This window comes from Lynx rufus, unplaced genomic scaffold, assembly GCF_022079265.1.
Source record: "Lynx rufus isolate CCGP_SWC_20201006 ecotype Redwood Valley unplaced genomic scaffold, mLynRuf1.p SCAF_23, whole genome shotgun sequence".
NCBI classification, from domain to species: domain Eukaryota; kingdom Metazoa; phylum Chordata; class Mammalia; order Carnivora; family Felidae; genus Lynx; species Lynx rufus.
Window position 1 is genome coordinate 16,216,003 of NW_025814838.1, and position 20,088 is coordinate 16,236,090.

The window sequence follows — 20,088 nt, forward strand, 5'->3', positions numbered from 1 at the left end:
GGGGTGTGGCCCCAGGCATCCAACCTTGTGAGCTACCCCCAGCCAAGATGGAGAACCAGAGGTTCTGAGTTCAGACCGGTGTTTTCTCAGAGTGTGGTCCTTGGACCAGAGGCATCAGCCTCACCCAATAATGTATTTGAAATGCAAATTATTGGGCTCCCTTCCAGCCCTTCTGAATTAGAAACTCTGGGGCCCATCCATCTGAGTTTTAACAAGTTCTCCAGGTGTATCCCAGGCATAGACGTGGAACGGATGGGTGTTAATCCCCTCCCTTTGCAGCTGTTTACTTAGCACATCTTATGTACTAGACTCTTTAGGTGTTGAGGATATAATGCGAACCGGGTGAGATCCCTGCCCGGAAGGGGGCTTCCGTTCTACTGGGGGAGACTGGTTTTTAAAAAAATAAACAATTAATTAGAAATTGTCATAAATGTTAAGGAGACGCTTGAAAGCCTGCGCTAGTGGATTGCCATGAATTTTCCTACTCACACAAGTGTCCTCTCTAGCAGGGAGACTCCACCAGTGTCTAAACCCCTCCAGGACTTGCCGGACCCCTGACCTCAGACAGCCTCTCAGCAGCTGGTGTTTGTATTGCCTGAAGGCAGCTGGCCACCTCTGGACAGCCCTCAACGGGAGCAGGGCTTAGTCAACATCTATCCTGCTCTTCACCCGGGGTGAATTTCCTCCCCAGTGGTATTTACCAGTGTCTGGAGAGGTTTTGGGAGGCAGGCGTGGGACTGACAGATAATGGGTAGAACCTAAGGATAACGATAAACACTCCACAAGGCGTAGGACAGGCCCCCACAACAAAGACATATCTGTCTCCGCATGTCAAGGTGCCGAGTTTGCTCCGGAGCCTTCACGACCTGAGTTTCTGGTGTGGTCGCTCCAGAACACTCCTGTCCTCACTCTCCTTGCCCCTGGCCTTGGCTGCACTTGAAAACCTTCCACCATTTGACCAGCAAAAGGATTCCTAGCGGCCTTCTCCCTTCCTGAGCTGAGAAAGCTGCCTTTGAGCCAGGCATCTCCTTGGAAACCTCTTGGCTTCGCGCAATTTGGAAAACAATGAATTTGCAAGGTTGCACAAAGCATCCAGAAGCCTCAGGCCGGCTGGAACTGCTAAATGCAATTTTTTTTTCCTCCACATCAAAAATAATTTCCTGGCCTTAGATGCTTTCTCTGCTGTCACAAGACAAGACGCCGACAGACAGTTTTACATGGCCAACAACCTCGTTGGACCCCTTCCCCTCCTCCCCCCGACTTTCAGAGCCTTTGGATGGATTTCTGTTCCAGCCAGGAATATCAGGGCACTTTTCTGCTGAGCCTCGAGGTTGGTTTTGGCCTAGGCGGACCTGGCAATTGCGCACACGGAGGGATGGGGTAGGGGGGGAGGTTTGCCCTCAGCTGCTCCCCTGCAAGGGCTGAGGGTGGCTGATCACGGTCTGCTTGGCCATCAGGGTGCAAGAGGGAAAAAGAGAAGATTAACCGTAACTCTAAACACTAAACTTCCTGTGTGTAGCCAGGGTTCTCATGGCTTTTCTTGTGTTAACTCCCCTTCCTCAAATGTCAGTAGTGCAAAGGCTGAGGAGCCCTGGTCTCCTGGCTTAAGGCTTGGCAAAAAAAAAAAAAAAAAGGGCAGTAAATAATTAAGTAGATAGACGAATACATGGAGGGACAGATGAACAGACAGAAAGTGCTCTGGTCAGGGCGCCTGGGTGGCTCAGTCTGTTAAGCATCTGACTCTTGATTTCGGCTCCCTGTTGGTGAGCTCGAGCCCCGGGTTGAACTCTACACTGACAGCGCAGAGCCTCCTTGGGATTCTCTGTCTCCTTCTCTTGGCGATTTGCTCAGGCCACATGCTCAGCAGGGTGCTGTGGGCATTCGAACACAGGCTGGTGGTGCCCCCACCTGTCTTCTAGGCGGTTCCTACTGATTTTAAGGGGCTGGGCAGGCTGAGGTGTGTGAAATCTGGCCTCTCCTCCCTTGGCGTGCTCCCATCCGTTACCAGTGCCCCCTGCTTTGCTTTCTCAGTAGTCCCGTGACCTTGTGACTTCCGTGTCTCTCCATCCCGCCTTGATGTGGGTCCTCTGCCTCTCCATTGCCCACTGGCCATCTTGGTCCCCTCTGTCCACCCTGCAAATGGCGGCCAGAGAGATCTGCCTCCAGCTACGAATCCGGCGCTGTCCTGCCATCTTAAAACTTTAATGTGCATGGGATTACTTGAGGGTTTTGTTAAAATGCAGATTCCCTTGGTAGGTCGGGGGTAGGGCCTATACCCTGCATTTCTTTTTAAGTTTATTTACTTATCTTGGTGGGGGAGGGGCAGGGAGAGAGGGAGAGAGAGACAACCCCAAGCAGGCTCTGCACTCTCAGCGCAGAGCCCGACTCAGGGCTCAGACCCACAAACCGTGAGATCATGACCTGAGCTGAAATCAAGAGTCGGATGTCTGAGCCACCCAGGTGCCCCAACATTTCTAATAAGCACTCAGAACCCAGTGATGCTGGTACACAGACCCCACTTTGAGTAGCAGAGCAGTAGAGAAATTATTCTCTAAATGCAGGAAACCTCAGAGGAGCATTAGCCTTGTATGAGATGGGCCATTTCTGATGACTGGGGCTCCCTCTGTGATGGGCTACAGGCAGGGGTCTCAAACTTCTGGCTCCGGGGCCAACTCTGCCCCCTCTTGGCCTGTTTTTGTAGATAAAGTTTTATTGAAACACAGGACCCCCCCACCCCATACATTTACGTGTTGTCTGTGGCTACTTTTGCACTGCCGTGACCAAGTTGAGTAGTTGTGACAGAGACCGTGTGGCTCCTAAAACCTGAAATACCTACCCCACAGACCTTTCCGGAAACATCTGTCCACTATCTAGAGCATCCTCAAGATGCTCCAGAAGGCTGTGTACTGGGACTCCCTGACGTCTGAAGGGGATTGACTTGAAGGCTTGAAGACCTAAAACTTGACTTGAAGACTTAAAAACCAAATCAAGGGGCGCCTGGGTGGCTCAGTCAGTTGGACGTCCGACTTCACCTCAGGTCACGATCTCACGATTTGTGAGTTCAAGCCCCGCATTGCGCTCTGTGCTGACAGCTCAGAGCCTGGAGCCTGCTTCGAGGTCTGTGTCTCCCTCTCTCTTTGCTCCTCCCCTGCTCTCTCTCTCTCTCTCTCTCTCTCAAAAATAAATAAACGTTAAAAAAAACAAAACACAGAGGGCCATACCTGCAGCTAACAGGTCTCAGGCTGGGTCTCAGGGAAGTGGGTCCAGGCGCACGGGGCAGACCCATGATGCTTTGAGGTATAGCGCACATCACCTGGTCCAGGAGCCTTGTAGCATCCTAGCCGGTGGAGGAGCGTAGGCCCCGGTCCCCATTTGCCGGATGAGGAAATCGCCAGTGCAGCCCAGTGGCTGAGTGGGGGTGTTGGTTCCACAGCTGGTTTGTGTTAGGGTTTGGACGGGAATCTGGGTCTCCTGACTTCCCGCGTGGGGCTCCCACCTCTGAGACCCCCTGCACGGAGACCCTGGTGGCTGGGGATCTGCCTGGAGGGGGGTCGGTTAACAGAAAGAACTTCGGTTGGGGGAGGAGGGTTGAGGGCGTGTGGCCCACCATCTGCCTCCCACCGGCTCCCTCTCTGAGCCACATTCCGGAAGCTGAGAAAGAGGACATTCCTCCTCCCTTGCACTGGCGACCCCTGCCTTGACCCCTTACGCCCAAATAAGTGGGTTAATGGAGGTTAAGTGTGAGCCCTGGACTGGAGGTCTGAGGGAGTCTGAGTTGCCTGCAGAGCCAAATTCTGTCAAGTGAATCTCAGTTTCCTATTGTCTTATGTTAAAAAAAAAAAAGAAGAAGAAGAAAAAGAAAAAGACCAAAGATCCCAAAGGACAAATCTAACAGACTGAACATTGCAGGGTGGGGGTTGTGCAAGTGCCAGGCACTGGACTTGACCAGTGCCTTATCCCACCTTATCTTGACCACTTGACCCACCTTATCTTGACCACTTGACCCACCTTATCTCATTTAATGCCCACAGCAACGTTGGGGGTGAGCTAGTGTCGTGCTGGTTTGCAGGTGAGAACAGGAGCCCCCCCCCCCGCCCCTGCCGGCGTCTGGCTCAGTGAGAAGGGGCTCAGGGGACGTGGGGGACTTTCTGGCACGAGGCACAGGGGGATCGAGTGACCCGTTCCCCGTCGGGGGCTGGAATTTGAACGTGGCTCTGTGTGACCGCACAGGGGCGCGGTGGCACCAAGTGACCTGCCCCTCCCCACCCTCCGTGCGCTGCGCGACCCTCAGCCTTACAGCCCCCACTGGCAGGCGGCCTGCAGCTCACAGGGCACAGAGCTGGGGCCTAGGGAGCAGAGTGAGGTGAGCCCTGCACCGTCGCCACCTCCTTCCCAACCGTGTGCCAGCTTCTGGGCCCCGGCCGCTGAGACTCCTCCCATGGGGTGACCCCCCTGGGCCAATCGCACGGCGGCCCGCCCAGCCTCTGAGCCAGGCTGCGCCCTGCCCCGCGAGCTCCTCCCCCCCGCCCCCTGCTTCTTGGGCTCTGTGGGAGCAGAAAGGTTAACACCCCTAAGGCCTGCAGGAGAGGAGGTGCTTCTGGGAAGCCCTCAGAGCTCAGGGACTGGGGAGAGAGAAAAAGAGGGAAGGAGAGAGAGAGAGAGAGAGAGAGATGCCTCTACCTGGCCAAGGAAAGATGGGGAAGGGGCGTGATGATTTTCTTGTGGTCCTTTCCAGGAATATTTGTGGGAGAAACACACACACATGCACGCACATGCTTGCTTTTGGAAGAGCAGGTCACGACCCCCTGTTGTTCATGTGGCTCCGGAGATGGGTGTGTGTGTGTGTCTTACGGCTCCGTGTGCCGGGCAGTGGAGGGGGCTCTCACACGCCTGCTGGGGTTTCTGGGAGCTCCTCCCGGGCTGGCCACCCCGTGCCCTCACCTCCACTCTGTGCAGTGGGGGTATTACCATCCCCAGTTTACCGGAAAGCCTCCGAGATCCTTGGACACTTGCTGAGGTCACCAAGCGTGGGCTAGGATTTGGATATTGTCAGGCAGGCTACTGCCAACGTCTGTCCTCTTTTTGTTTAATTTTTATTTATTTATTTTTTTTTTGAGAGAGAGTGTGTGAGCGTGGAAGGGGCAGAGAGGGAGAGAGGGAACCCCCAAGCAGGCTCCACGCTGGCAGCACAGAGCCTGACACGGGGCTCGATCCTGGGAACCGTGAGATCATGACGTGAGCCAAAATCAAGAGTCGGACGCTTAACTGGCTGAGCCACCCAGGCGCCCCAGAGTTTGCTTCCTGGTCAGGGGAGAGGACTAACATTAATGAATAAAACATGTATTATGTCAGCAGGTGTAAGGACTGGAGAGAAATACAGTAGGGGTTTGGGTGGTTGGGAGTGCCGGCCAGGGTCGGGGGTTGCATTCTTCTGCGCGTTCTAGCCACAACCTGAAGGAGGCGAACGAGCGATGTGGGTGTCTGGGGAAGGAGTATCCAGGCAGAGGGGACGGTGTGTAAAGGGAGGTGTCGGTATCTGGGACACTCATTCTGTGTGTGTGGGTGGGTATGAGGGTGTGTGTGCACACACGCACACATACACACACGTATGAATGTAACAGGTGCCTTGAGTCTGAGGGATCCTGACCTTGGGATCAGGGTATTGGGTTTGCCCAGACCTTCCCACCTTGAAACACTGCCCGAGCACTGGGCTTCCTGCCTGCCTGGGCCGGGGTCTGGATTACCCGGGCCACGGTGAAAGAAGGGCACAGCTCTGGGCTGGGGGTTGGAGTGTCAGGTTTTTAAAGTGGTTGGCTTCGGATTCAGCCTTATGATGAGGCTACTACTCCTTCCCCAGACCCCTTTCTGGAAGCCCAAGCCCACGTGCACATCTCAAACAGTACCTTCGACCTGCTCGGTCAGTGTTGGGGATGAACTTGATCACTTGACTTCACTTGGGGCTTCCTGCCAAGACAGACAGCCTTGATTGACAACACCAAGTCCATGACTGTGGTCATTAACCTGCTTCCTTCCCTTGGAGACATAATGTTCATGTGTCTCTGTACCGCTTGAACCAATGGGGCTTGACTGTGGCTGCACTTTTGAATTACTCAGAGAGCTCCTGAAACATCCTGATACCCAGACCCACGAAATCAGAACTGCTGGCAGAAGGGCCCATCCATCCGTCTGTCTGTCTGTCTGTCTGTCTGTCTGTCTGTCTATCTATCTATCTATCTATATTTGTAAAGTTTGTTTATTTATTTTGACTGAGAGAGAGAGAGAGAGAGTGAGTGGGACGGAGAGAGAGGGAGAGAATCCCAAGCAGGCTACACACCGTCAGCACAGAGCCGCACATGGGGCTTGATCCCATGAACCGTGAGATCATGATCTGAGCTGAAACCAAGAATCAGAAGTTCAACCAGCTGAGCCACCCAGACACCCCAAGCATCTGTATTTTTTAAAACCATCGCAGCAGGGAACCTGGGTGGCTCAGTTGTTTAAGCGTCTGACTTTGGCTCAGGCCACGATCTTCTGGTTCGTGAGTTCGAGCCCTGCATCAGGCTCTGTACTGACAGCTCAGAGCCTGGAGCCTGCTTCAGATTCTGGGTCTCTCTCTCTCTCTCTCTGCCCCTTCCCCACTAATGTTCTCTATCTCTGTCTCTCTCAAGAATAAATATTAAAAAAAAAATTAAAACCCTCCCAGTGATTCTGACATGCAGCCAAAGTCCAGAATCAGTACCCTTTACTATCAGATGGTATTTTTTTTTTAATTGGCTTTCTCCCATTAAAAAAAAAAAAACCTAAACTACAGAAGTTATTTTAAAAGGAAACTTTAAATCTGGTAGGGTTGTGGGAATTTTTTCCTTTCTGACCCCAGGGAAGAGAGATGACTTTATCATACTCCTCACTTCTTGGTGCATCCTGTTTATAAAAAGCCCCTTGCTTATTTCTTTTTCCCTCCTTTTATCCTGTCCTTCCTGCTTCCTCCTTTTCTCACATAGACGACTTTCCCATCGATGACCGTTTTAACTGTTGAACGTGGACCTCTTGGTCGAGATGTATTCTTACAAAATGTGCATGGCCGTTGTAGGTTCAGGGATTTTTAATTTTCTCCAAAGGGATTGTGTAATAGAGTTCACTCGTTTGCCTTCTTTTCTCCCCTTGCGTAGTTTTAAAGACCCACCCCTGGTCCTACCCGCACCTAGTCTACACCTAATGGCCACCAAAATCGTCTGCAGTGCCCGTCTGCTATCTCTTACTCGTCCTTCTCCATGGTCAATGGCATCCATTGCCAGCTTCCTGCCCACTACGAGTGATACCGCATGGAACATCCTTGATACATTTATTCCTGACAGTCTCGGGTTCCCACAGTATATACCCAGGAGGGGATATACTGGGATATGTGGGTCATCCTCTTAGACCCAGGGCTCTTCTCCCACGGGATGTTAGGGAATTTGGGGTCCAAGGACCCGGCTGACCTGGAGCTTGGTGGGCCAGGCTGGCATTTGGTGCCTACATGAGCACCGGGCAACTTCTTAGCTTCCTCTTGGGCATGAAGGTCAAGGCCACTGTGTCTCAGGCTCCTGCCCCTGGTCAGTCCACTTGGTCTCTGGCTCCTGGCCCTTGGAGGTCACATTCCTCAAACTTGTGGAGGCTGAGTCATTGCCCACGTGGGTAGGACTGGGGTGGGCGACAGGGGCTGTCCCCAAGACAGAATGAGAGAGAGAGAGAGAGAGAGACAGAGAGAGAGAGAGAGAGTGTGTGTGTGTGTGTGTGTGTGTGTGTGTGTGTGTGTGTGTGTGGCTTTTTCCTCCCTTCTAGGACCCTGGCTGTGAGTGACAGAGGCTGGACACCAGGTTATGGGGAACAGTTTGGGCAGATTTGCTTTGGGTGTGAGTCATTGATGGATTCTAGAGGGGCCGATTCTGGAAAACCCCTACTATTCTGGAAAATGCACCAGCAGGTCTGCTCAAGAAATTCAAAGGGGACACGGGAGGTGGTGGCCTGGAGATACAAACAACACTCAGCACCCAGCACCCCCACAACGCCAGCAGAGGGAGGCAGGGGACTTGGGCTGTGACCACCCGCCCAGCTCCCCAGCCCCGCTCCACCTGCTGCATCCGTGTGCCTGGGAGACAGTGTGATACAGGGTTTCCCAAATCCAGTCGCTCCTGGGCCACCTTCTTGATGTCACCAGATCCACCGGCCACCTGGGCTATTATTTATGTTTCAGTTTAAATCCAGTCCCTGAAAGGGGCTTAAAAACACATTCATTTAAAACGTATTTCCGTCCCTTGTGTAAATGGAAAACTGGCGGCGCTTGCCATAACTGGACAGGAGCTACAAGAATACATATAAGGCAAGTAGAGCAAACTTGTTAAAATGTTGCTGCAGCCTGTTGCCTGCGGAAGCCTCTGGATTCCACCTCTGCTCGCGTGACCCCCTGGAAGTGGTTGGCAGGCTTGAAAGAGAATCGATGAATTTCAGTTCATGGTGCGGCTGCTGCGTCCCTGTCCCTCCGCTGTGCTGGCGAGAGAGTTCCTGGAGAACATGGAGTGCAGGCCCCTTGGGTGGCCCCGTCCCCCACCAATGTCCTGCACACTAACCACATCCAATGCATATTTTCCTAACAGAGAGAGGGTGGAAGGAACTTGAATTTCTGCCATGCTCAAGGGAGCACTTACGGTTGTTGCAAAGCCTTGTCGGTGCTTCACAAGCGGTGTGTGTTGCGTATAATAAATATTTATCGCATAAAGGAGCACACGAATGAGTGAATTCTGCACTAGAATGTAAACTCCACCGGGATGGGTTTTCTGTCTGTTGTGTTCAGTGCTGTGTCTGATTCCTACAAGTGCTTTGCACCTAATAGGTGCTCAGTGAACATTTGGTAAGTCGACGAGTGGATCGGCGAGACCGTAGAAGAATGAGTGAATGAAGAAATGATTGAGCACATGAATGAGTGTGAGCACCACCCTTCGACTCAAGAGTCAGGCCTCTTGTAAAGTTGCAGGCCCCCAGGGAGGCTGGCCGAGCCCTGAGCTGGGGACCAGGGGACAAAGAGAGCCAACGGGAGAAACCAACATAAACACAGCCTGGGAGCAGCTCAAGGGTGTCTTAGCAGCAGCAAAGAGGAAGCAAAGCATCCTGGGAGCTGTCCTCATGGGCTCAGGCAGGGGGCACGGCTGGCAGCCACCCCAGCAGCCAAACCCTCAGTGATGTCCTCCTTACCCCACCTTGCCAACAGGCCACAGACGCGTAGATCTGAGAGGGAGGGGCTGTTTTCTGCATGGGGTAATGTGATGCCAAGAAGCATTTTTCAGCTCTAGAAGGCTTGATTTTCTTCTGTACCAGGCTGGGGTGGTGCTTTTGGAGATTTGCACGTCTGTGCCAGCCCTCTCCCCCGCCCCCCAACACACACACAAAGGGGCAGGTTTTTAAGGAAAATCCCCACAAGTTCTAACAGCTGTCTCTGCACTTGAGTGTTTACATGTGCTCATGTGCCGAGCACAGAACATACGGGATAATGTTTAACCAACATGTGGTCAGTGGCACTCTGGTTCTGGGTGGCTCCGTGAGGACCCGGTGAGAGGCCAGCCTTCCTCCTCATGGGCTTTGAAGGAGGGTCAGTGGCCCCCTTGACCCCCCATAGCCCTGCCACCCATCTCCACCCCAATAGGAAAAGGACATCCTTTTGTTACCTTGAAATAGCAAAACACGCTCTTTCCGGGCTTTTTCCCTAAGCTGATAGGGAAGTCAGGACTTTAATTCTTTGGAAAAAAATTGCCTTTTAATTTCTTGTGCCCGTAGAATACGGGCTCAGCCCAGCTACAATAGTCATCAGGTTATGTCATCGGGTTATAGTCAGTAGGTTATGACTTGTGAGCATTTCCTAGCTCACAAAAAGAGGGAAAACAATATGAATGTAATGTCCTCGAAGGCGGGGACTGGGTCTCACGCTTGTGATCCCTGCTCCATTCAGGAGGCAGGCACACTCATGTGCCAGTGGTGTTTTCCGATACTGAAATCTGAGATGGACCGGACCCATATAAAGTTTAGGGTACACTGTTCCCAAGCCTCAGGGTGGACAAGGACGATGGGGGAGAGCTGGCTAAACATCTAGGCTTCCAGTGCTCCCTGTAACTCACTCACTCACTCACTCAGTCACTCACTCATTCGTTCATTAAGTGACTGTTTATTGAGTTCCTGCCGTGAGGAGAGTTTGTAGATTTAGCAAATAAAAAGCAGCCTGTCCCAGTTGAACAGGAATATTGGAGAAACAACAAATCATTTTTTTTTAGCGCAGGTGTATCTGGCGTGGTAGCTGACACATATACTAAAAAGGTGCTTTGTTGTCAATCTGAAATTCACCTTTAACTGGGTGTGCTGGCTTTTATCTGCTAGCCCTCGCTCTGCACCAAGCACTGTTCCTGGCGATGGGGGTACGGCATGGACAAGCCCCCAACTTCTTGGAGCGTACGTGCTAGCGGGGGAGACGGACAAACAGACAGCGGAAGGCAGGCTTGTCAGAACGGGGCGCCATCCGGCCCTGCCAAGTCTGGAAGGGGTGTTAGTGCAGCCCACCCACAAAGAATCTTCTGGAAGGAGGGGTCCCCAGGGAAACGGGAGCCACTGACGGTGATGATAGGGAGGAGAGTGGACATGTCAGCCGCAGTGAGGTGACATCTGCTGAGTACTCTCAGTTCTGGTGTGCTTATGTCGGCCAAGGGCAGGATCAGGTTCCTTCTGGTGCCCGTTCTTTATTCGTCCTCTCATGCTGTTACTTTTTATTATGGAAAATTTCCAACACACAGACGTCGAGAGAATCCTATAAAAGTCCCCCAACACGAATGTCGACGCCTTGCCAATCTTTTCCTGCAAATGACCTTTTTCCGATTTTAGCTTTGTTTTCTACTGAAGTATGACAGTCTTCCAGTGAAGTGCACAGCTTGATTAATTTTGACAAGGGTCTTCCGCCCGTGTTTACAGCTATGGAACTCCTCTCAGGTTAAGATATAGAACATTCCGGGCCCCCAGGAGCCTCTCTCCTGTCCCTTCCTGGGATCTGTACTTCACCAGCTACAGCTGATGTCTTCTCTACAGGGCATTAGAGTGGGGAAAATATTTCTACACATAAATAGAAAATTTTGAGCCTCTTTCCCCTCTTCTCCCTTTCTTTTCTTCCTTTCTAGTTTATTTACTGATCTAGTTACTAGAAAGGTGCATTTTGGATTATAAAAAGATCTAGAACAACCTAGATTAATTCGGATTAAAGCGGTTCAGAGATTAGCTATTGTTTTGGATTATTGTATTAGTCTTTAAAAAAAATTTTTTTTTAATATTTGTTTATTTTTGAGAGAGAGAGAGACAGACAGAGCATGAGCAGGGGAGGGGCAGAGAGAGAGGGAGACACAGAATCCAAAGCAGGCTCTAGGCTCTGAGCTGTCAGCACAGAGCCCGACTTGGGGCTCGAACTCATGGACTGTGAGATCATGACCTGAGCCGAAGTCGGATGCTTAATCACTGAGCCACCCTGGTGCGCCTTACTGTGCTTAAAGGCTTTTCTCCCTCTCTGTCCCTTTTTTGCCTGAACACTAATTGGCTAACTCCAGTGGGTATTGGAGGTTGAAAACACAACCAGCCTTGGCACCTGCCCCTCCCCAGTGTCCACAGCGTCCTGGGTGACCAGAAGTGCCCCAGCTGTTATCCTGAGATTGTCTTCGAGGAACACAGTCCCTGCCCCCACAGCCCTCATGGTTGGGAAAGAGCCATTGAGGCATTCTGCCGCCCAGGGCTGCTCCTTCCCTGACACCCCACGTGTTCCCCGCAGACGCTGCAGGAGATCTTCCAGGCTGAGAATACCATCATGCTTCTGGAAAGGTCCATCATGGCCAAGGAGTGCCCACTGAAGGTGGCGCAGACGAGGCTGGAGTGCCGGACCTGGCGCCCCAACGTGGAGCTGTGCAGGGACATCCCACAGTTCAAGTGAGTGGGGGAGGCCAGGACGCGGAGGGGTGGGTCCCGCGAGCTCCCAGGAAACCTGGGTCTGAAAAATGGACACCCCTCCCACCAGTCAGGATGTGTAGCCCCACTACTCAGCAGGACACTGGGCGGGGGGCTAGAGTTCTCTGGTCCCCTGGATAGTCTCTGCCACCTTGTGCTTTGGGAACCCTCCAGCTTTCCCCTGAGAGCTCCGCAGAGGGAGCCTCCCAGGCCGGAGATCCCCGTGCCCCTGCCAGCCCCTGGGAGGGGCTCCAGCACACCTCCCTCCGTCTCCGTCTCCCTCTTTGTAAAGTTGTCACCCACGAACGCTGGAATAGCTTAATCCCGCCCATCCCGCTTTGTGAAGGAGAGGCCCTTCTCCTTGGAGAGGGGTTGCAAAGCTCATGCAGGCCCCGAAACGGGGGTTTGGGAGCGCGGGGCTGGGGTCTGGAATGGGATGACGGCCGGGCAAGGCAGGAACAGGCCATCAGACACGGAAATTTGTGTGACCAGGGTGCCTTGTGTGCTAGGGACGCTGGCTTAGCTAGCTGCTGCTGCGTGACAAAAGCCCCAGGGCTCTGTGGCTTGTCCCCCTCCTGAGCTAGATGGGCCGAGATGTGGAGAAGAGAGCCGGGGAGGAAGGAGGAAGAACATTCTGAGAGAAAACACTGGGTGGCTCCAGGTGATGGTGTTTGATGTGGGCACAGCCTGAGATAATCATTCAGGAAACAGAAAAGCTGGGCGTGTTTGTTGGCCGGGAGTGGACAGGGAAAGTGGCCCCAGGCTTTGAACTTGAAGACCTGGCTGCCTGCTCCCCAGCCTGCCGCTGGCCTGGAAATGACTGGAAGTTCTTCACCCTGGGAGTGGGTGCCGTGCCCGGGGTCGCCCTGCAGCTGGGCTGGCAGGGGTCCAGGTCCCGGGTGAGGGCTCGGGGGAAGCTCTCCCGATCCCTCATGTACAAGTTCCCGCTTCTTAGATGTTCAGGTTGGTTCCGGCACCCTCTGGGGCCAAGGGGTGTCTGATAACCCACCCCCAGGGGACTTTCACGGAACAGGGCTTTCAGGGACCAGATGTCGTCCTGGAAGGCCCATTACTCGGGGACAAGCTCCCTGCCTCTGTGTCCACCAGCTGTGCCCCCGAAGGGGGTAGACGGGGAGCGTGGGTGGGCCATGTTTGGCTCAGTAGCCCCGGGCAGTGTGCGTGCGTGCACTCACACGTGTGTCTGTGTGTGTCCGTGTGTACATATGTATGTGTGTGCACGAGGGCTTTGGGAGCTCAGCAGATAATAGGATCCAAGCCATCTGCCTTCTCCAGCAGCTGAAGTGTCCCCGTCTATGCATTACTCTCCTCGCCGCCCGCCCCCATCCCTCCTTCTCCACCTCTGGGCCTTCTTTCCTGCTTCTTCTATAGGTAGCCCCTCCCCCTCTGGCCCCCTCTCCTGGCTCAGGTCCCTTCCATGCCCATTCCCGAGAACGGACACCCGTTTATATTTACATTTAAATTAATGAACATGAAACAAATCCTAAAACTCAGCTCCTGACGTCCACGAGCCACAGTCCAAATGGGTGGCCAGAGGCTACCACATTGGACAGCGCAGAACATTTCCGCGGCTGCAGAAAGTTCTGTTGGACAGCGCTGGGCTAGAGGCCCAGGGAGCCAAGAGTTTCCAGGCTTCTATGTGACCTGTCCCTAGCCCAGGGCCGCCACAGGGAAGCCCACCCTGATATCCAACTCAAGCCCTTTGGGTAGCATGTCCTCTGGGCCTGAGCACAGAGGCGGGACCCACGGCACAGCCCCCGAGACTGGGCCGCTATCACAGGTCCCTACGGCTGCTGTCACAAGTCACCGCACACCCGGTGGCTTGAACAACGCTTCTGTATTCGCTCACACTTCCGGAGTCCAGATGTGTGAAACGACGCGGTGGCAGGGCAGGCTCCCCTGGAGGCTGGGAGGGAGAGTGTGCACCGTGACTCCTCTTGGCCTCTGGTGTTGCCGGGCGTGCGTGATGCCCTCGGCGTGGGCCGCATCACCGCCACTGCCTCTGTCTTCACGGCCTTCTTCCCACGTGTCTCTCTGTGCCTTGCATCTCCCCCTCCTTCCTGGGATAAGGGGCCCCGTCTTTGCGCTTAGGATCCATCCTGAATGCAGGTTGACCTCACCTCAGGATCACCTACACCTGCAAAGACCCTATTTCCAAATGGTATCACCTTCACAGGCCCTGCGGTTTTGGACTTGGGCGCATCTTTGGGGTCCACCCTTCAACCCACTCCATGGGGATGTTGTGACAACCTCGTAACGCCTCTCCCGCCCCCGTTCTTGCCCCTTCCGATCTCATCTTTAGGCGGTGGCCCGGAGATTTTCCCAAAATTTGAGTCAGCGACTCACACCCCCTCCAACACTCGCACACCATTTAACCCCCCAGGGGCCTCCCACGGCCCTGAGGACAACCCAGGCCCCTCGATTTTGGATTTTGCTGTGCTCTATGCTCTAGCCCTGCCCTCTGTCCAGTTGGGTAGCCACCAGCTGCACATGTGGCTTCTCCATTTACATTTCAGTGAGTTAAAATGAAATACCATTAACAAAAACAAGTTTCTCCCTTACTCTGCCTGCATTGCAAGTGCCCACGGACCCCACGTGGCCAGTGGCGCCCAGAGAGCATGGTGCAGGTGCGCCGTTGGCTTCACCATGGTGCATGGTGAGCCGTTGGCTTCTCTGGAGAAGCGTGGACCTATGAACGTCAATATGTACAGCCAGTGCACACGGCAGCTGGGAGGACGGGTGCCCCAGCCAGTAATGGGGACCCAAGCAGGGCGCCAAGAAGGGACACCCCACCTGACCATCTTTTATCCACATGGCGCTAGCCAAGCTAGTAGAGTTTTTTGGTTTTTTTTAATGGAACAGAATACATACAACATAAAATCTACCAACAACATTCAAAGTGTTGTGCAGATACACGCACTATCTAGCTCCAGAACATTTTCATTCATTCCACCCAAAAGGACACCCCACAAACCTTCCCTCCAGCCCCGGGCAACCACTCATCTTTCTGTCTCTGTGGATTTGCCTGTTCTGGAAGTTTCATGTAATTCACATAATACATAACCTTTTGTGTCTGCTTTCTTTTCACTCAGCATGAGCCTTCAAGGGTCCTCCCTCCATAGCAGGTGGCAGGATTTTGTTCCTCCGTGTTAGGGCTGAATAATATCCCATCATATGGATGGACCACCTTTCGGTTGGCCATTCCTCCAGTCGGAGGACAGTGGGGCTGTTTTCACCTTTTGACTCTTGCGATTAGTGCCACACAGGTATTCGTCCAAATATCTGTTCAAGGGTCTCCTTGCAGTTCTCGTGGGTATATACCGAGGCGCGGCATTGCTGGGTCATGTGGTAAGTCGACACTGAACTCAATGAGGACCCACCAGATTGTTGCCCCAAACATTCCGTGTCTTCCATTGCGCTTTTCGACCTCAGCAGCGCCTGTCACGAACCGCCTTGTCTCCCTGTCCCACCTTTGTCTTCCCTGACGGCCGAGCCTCGTCCGTCTCTCTCAGGGCTGCCTCCCCGCACCTGGCACAGTTCCCGACCCCTGGCAGGTGCCAACTGTGCCTTCTCTGCTCTCGCCCCAGGCTCGTGAACGAGGTATTCACCATCGACGACACCTTGCAGACCCTGAGGCTGAGGCTGCGGGAGACCCAGGACACGCTGCAGCTGCTGGTAATGACCAAGTGCCGGCTGGAGCACGAGCTGGTCGTCAAGGCCAACACGCTGTGCATCGACAAGGAAAAGTGCATGAGCATGCGCAAGACCTTCCCCTGCACCCCGCGCCTGGTGGGCTACACCTGAGGGGCCGCCCCCGGCCCCTGGCATCCTGCTCTGCGCCCATTCCCTGCACAGGGTGAAAATGGAAAAGGCAGAAAAATAAAATAAAGTGTCGTTTCCTCCCTTTCCTCCTATCATGGGAAAGACCCCGAACTATATATATATATATATATAAAAATGTACGAAGAGCCCAAATAAATGTGCCCAAACCAAAGATGTTGGAGGTCATTGTTTGCTGCAGAAACCGGCCCCGTAGCGGATCCCGGGAGGAGACAGACTGATTTCTTGGGGACGGAGCACTGAGAGGGTCTCGGCACCCCTGGGAATGGAACAGACCACATTTAAAAAACAAACAGACCAACCCATTTGTCCCTTTAGGAGCACAGTGTGTAGACCACGGGATCTGAAGACCGGATACCGGAGCCGAGATTGGCCAGAACCCAGCTGTCACTTAGGAGCTGGGTGGCCTTGAACGGGCTCCCAGCCGGAGCACCCTCATGTACAAAATGAGGTCAGTCCAAGGTGGAGGCCGCTATCTGCTGTGTGGGGCCGGGCAAAAAGCCAGGATTTGGAGCCACAAGTCCTGGGTGTGAATCCCAGCGTTGCTATGTGGGGTGTTTTGGAAATCGCTATGGGAGAAAAAGGAGGTAAAATCAGTTCTGGTGGGGGGGGGCAGGAAGAGGCAGGTGAGGGTTGAGAGAGAGCTCTAGGCAGAAGTCACATCGCTTTGAAGAGTTAAACGGAGAACTGGCGTATAACCCAGCTGTTGTACTCCTAAGTATATATCTAGGATCGTTGGAAACAGGTACTCAAAGAAACACTGGTACACGGATACTCATAGTAGGTTAATCGCAATAACTAAACAGTGAAAGCAACCCAAATGTCCATAAATAGACAAGAGGTACCCTGTCCAAGCAATAGAATTTTGTTCTGCATAAAATAAGACACCTAAAACGCTGACCTCTGCTAGAATACGGATGAGCCTTGGGGACATCATGGTAAGTGAAAGAAACCAGACACAAAAGGCCACGTATCGTGTGATTCCATTGATAGCAGACGTCCAGAATGGGCAAATCCCTAAAACAGCCAATTGGTGGTTGCCCGGGAGAGGGGCATGGGTAGCGATGCTCCGTGGCTACAGGGTTTTATTTGGGAGTGATGGCAATGTGTGGGGACTACATACCGGGGTGGCACAAATTGCAGATGTGCTAAATGCCATAGCATTGCTCGCGTTAAGTGGTTAACTTTATGTCACGTGAAATTCACCTCAATTAAATGGGAAAAAAAACCCAGTCCTGTTAGAGGGTGGGATTTTTGGTGAGATGAACGGCCTGAATAAAGGCAGGCAGCTATGGTCCGAGGCGCAGAAGCCCTTGGAGAGGCGCGGGAATCATCTCGAAAGAGTTTCCACTTTTTTTCCTGGGGCCGGTGTTTCCCAAGCTTTGTTATTCACGTCGGTGCTTCCCAGAGTTTGGTGCGCGTGCACGGATCACCCGCGGACCTTGCTAAGTGCAGGCTCGGAGGCCGTGGGTCTGAGGCAGAACCTGAGTCCTGAGGTTCTGACAAACAGCCGCGTGGGGTTGATAGTCCAAGGACCACCCTTGGAGTAAAAGTAACACCTGCTCAGTCTGCCGTGACCAAGCACCACCCTTACTGTTACTCCATCTTTTAAAAAAATTTTTTTAAATTTTTTTAAATTTCAGAGACAGAGGGAGTGGGGGAGAGGGGCAGAGGGAGAGGGAGAGGGAGAGAGAGCATCCCAAGCAGGCTCCTTGCTCAGCGTGGAGCCCGACAAGGCTCGATCCCACGACCATGAGATCATGACCTGGGCCAAAACCAAGCGTCGATTGCTCAGTCGACTGAGCCACCCAGACGCCCCTATTCACTCCATCTTTTAGATTGTTACACTTAAAAGAAAAAAACCAACTTAGATTTGTTTCAAAGGCAAGTTTGTGGCATGACTGCAGACAGGAGCCTGTGCCCAGGGTCGAACAAAACAAAATATTGCTAATGATGTTGGCTCAGGAAGTATTGTCCGCCCAAGGTGATGTTGTCTCAAGGTGTCTCTCCTTTTGTTCTAGAAAGGAGATCAGCAAGTCCTAAAGAGGTGTTAAAGACGACCTACCATCCTGTGGAGACTGTCCTTGAGGTAAGCTAGCTTGAAAGAGGACAGAGTCCCTTTTTCTACTAATGAGTTTCGATGCTGTTTAAGGCCTTGAATGCATGGATCTAAGGAGGCCCTCCTGCAGGCAGGAGGCCGTAGGATCTTTAATGTGGGGATGTGAAGTGAGCAGGTTGGTGTTTTAGAAATAATTCCTTGGTGCCGAGGAGTCAGGAGGGGAGGGAAGTTGGGAATGTGGTCTCGGAGCTCAACAGAGAGGTTAACCGAGGCTGCGTCTGGGGACCGGGGAGATACCCAAAGCCTCCGGAAGAGACGGGCCAGGGTAGGGAGGTCCTGAGAGTGAGACAGAGACGCACTGCTGGAATTCAAGGCTGCGGTGGTGAGAGGACACGGGCACGGGGAGCACCGAGAGGGGCAAACAACATCCAGGGGAAACGGTGTCCAGGGACTTGCAGATGGACAGGCAAGCGTGGGGGTAAAGAAAGCCCTTTAGAAGCAGGTGTTCTAAGTATCCCGCTGGCCCGGATACCCTTGAGTGTCATGCTTTTGGAAAGCAAATTGGCAACAAATGTCAAGAGCCTTAAAAATACCTACGCCCTTCCACTCACGAACGTCTTTGTTAAGACTCTCTTTAGAAAGCTATCCCAAATGCAGACCCAGATGTACGCGTCACAGCTAATTTGCTCTAAGAGACCTCTGAAAATTGTTCTATCTAGCGGCAGAGAGAGCAGCCAAGCAGGCACAGCCAAGGCGTGGAATATGGTGTAGCTACGTAAACAACGGCAAATGCGAAACGCTTGAATACGGAGGGAATGTGCTTCTAAGGCTGAAAGCCCAGAGCACAAGATGGTGGTGTTAACCTATCCTCAATTGTGCCAAAAGTGCACAGGAAAAAAGACTATTGAAACGCACCGGAATGTTCGCGGTCAATGCTAAGCAAGCGCTGGTTTCTTGTTTGTTTGTATGAACAATTATCCGCAGTGAACATGTGTTCCTTTATTAATCAGGAGGAAGTGCTTTTATAAATAGACTTTCCTTTGCGCTAGCTTTGGATTTATAGAAAAGTCTCTAAGAGGACCCAGGGAGTTCCCGTGTACCCCTCACCTGCCTTGCCCTGATGGCGACATCTTACCTAACTGTCCTTAAGGTGCATTTGCCAAAACTAGAAAAATTAACATTAGTGTGTTACTGTTAACTAAACTCCAGAATTTGTTTCTGCGGTTCAGACTTTTGTTGTCCTTAGATCCGACCCAGGGTACCACTTTGCATTTGAAAAAAAAATTTTCTTAATGTTTATTTTTGAGGGGGGGGGGGGCGGGGTGGGAAGGGGCAGAGACAGAGGAAGACACAGAATCGGAAACAGGCTCCAGGCTCCGAGCCGTCAGCACAGAGCCCAACGCAGGGCTTGAACTCGTGGACTGTGAGATCATGACCTGAACCAAAATCACCCAGGCGCCCCGAGCACATTGCACTTAGTTGTTAAAATTCCCTCTGTGACAGTTTCTCAGGTGGTCCCTGTTTCTTGTAACCTTGACGATTTTGAAGAGTACTCGTGTTTGTGGGGATTTGAAGGTGTTTGTCAAATGTCCCTGAATTGGGGTTTGTCTGATGTTTTTCTCACGACGAGTCTGGCATTACAGGTTTTGGGGGGCGGGGAGAGACCACTGAGGTTGAGTGCCTCTCTCGTCCCCTCACATCGGGGCTTTTGCGACATCCACGTGGTGGGTGACGACTCCGGTGATGGTGACTCCGTTCCTCGCAGAAGGTGGTGCCCGCCAGGTGTCTCCACCATGTGTTACTGCGTTTTCCTTCCCATGCTCTAGAAGTCTCTAAGCCCAGCCCACACTGGAGGGCAGGGGGACTAAGGCCGCCATCTTGGAGGGAGAGTATCTACACACATCATTTGTAATTCTTTCCTCAATATGCCCTTTCGGCCTTATTTATCCTATCGTTTATTTGGGTCCATGCACTCAGGGATGTTGGTTTTATGCTTTGGCTTGTGACCTAATAATACGTCATTTACTGTGCCGCTCCAATTGTTCCTGCCTTGGCCACTGGGAGCTCATTCAGGTTGGTTCTTGTGAGCCTTTGTCATCCCCCACCGCCTTCCGATCTTTGAGCACTTCCTTACTTTCTGGCCCTACAAGATGTTTTAGGCTCATCTTGAT

At 52.7% G+C, this 20,088-nt stretch overlaps 1 protein-coding gene across 1 annotated transcript in view; it reads left to right on the plus strand.

Moving 5' to 3' along the window:
• Positions 1-15,822, plus strand: part of TEKT5 (tektin 5) — a 39,008-nt gene extending 23,186 nt beyond the window's left edge. The window contains exons 6-7 of the mRNA XM_047087129.1: positions 11,828-11,982; positions 15,606-15,822. Of these exons, the coding sequence (XP_046943085.1) occupies positions 11,828-11,982; positions 15,606-15,822 (372 nt within the window). The remainder of the gene's footprint in view (positions 1-11,827; positions 11,983-15,605) is intronic.
• Positions 15,823-20,088: the final 4,266 nt, after the last annotated feature.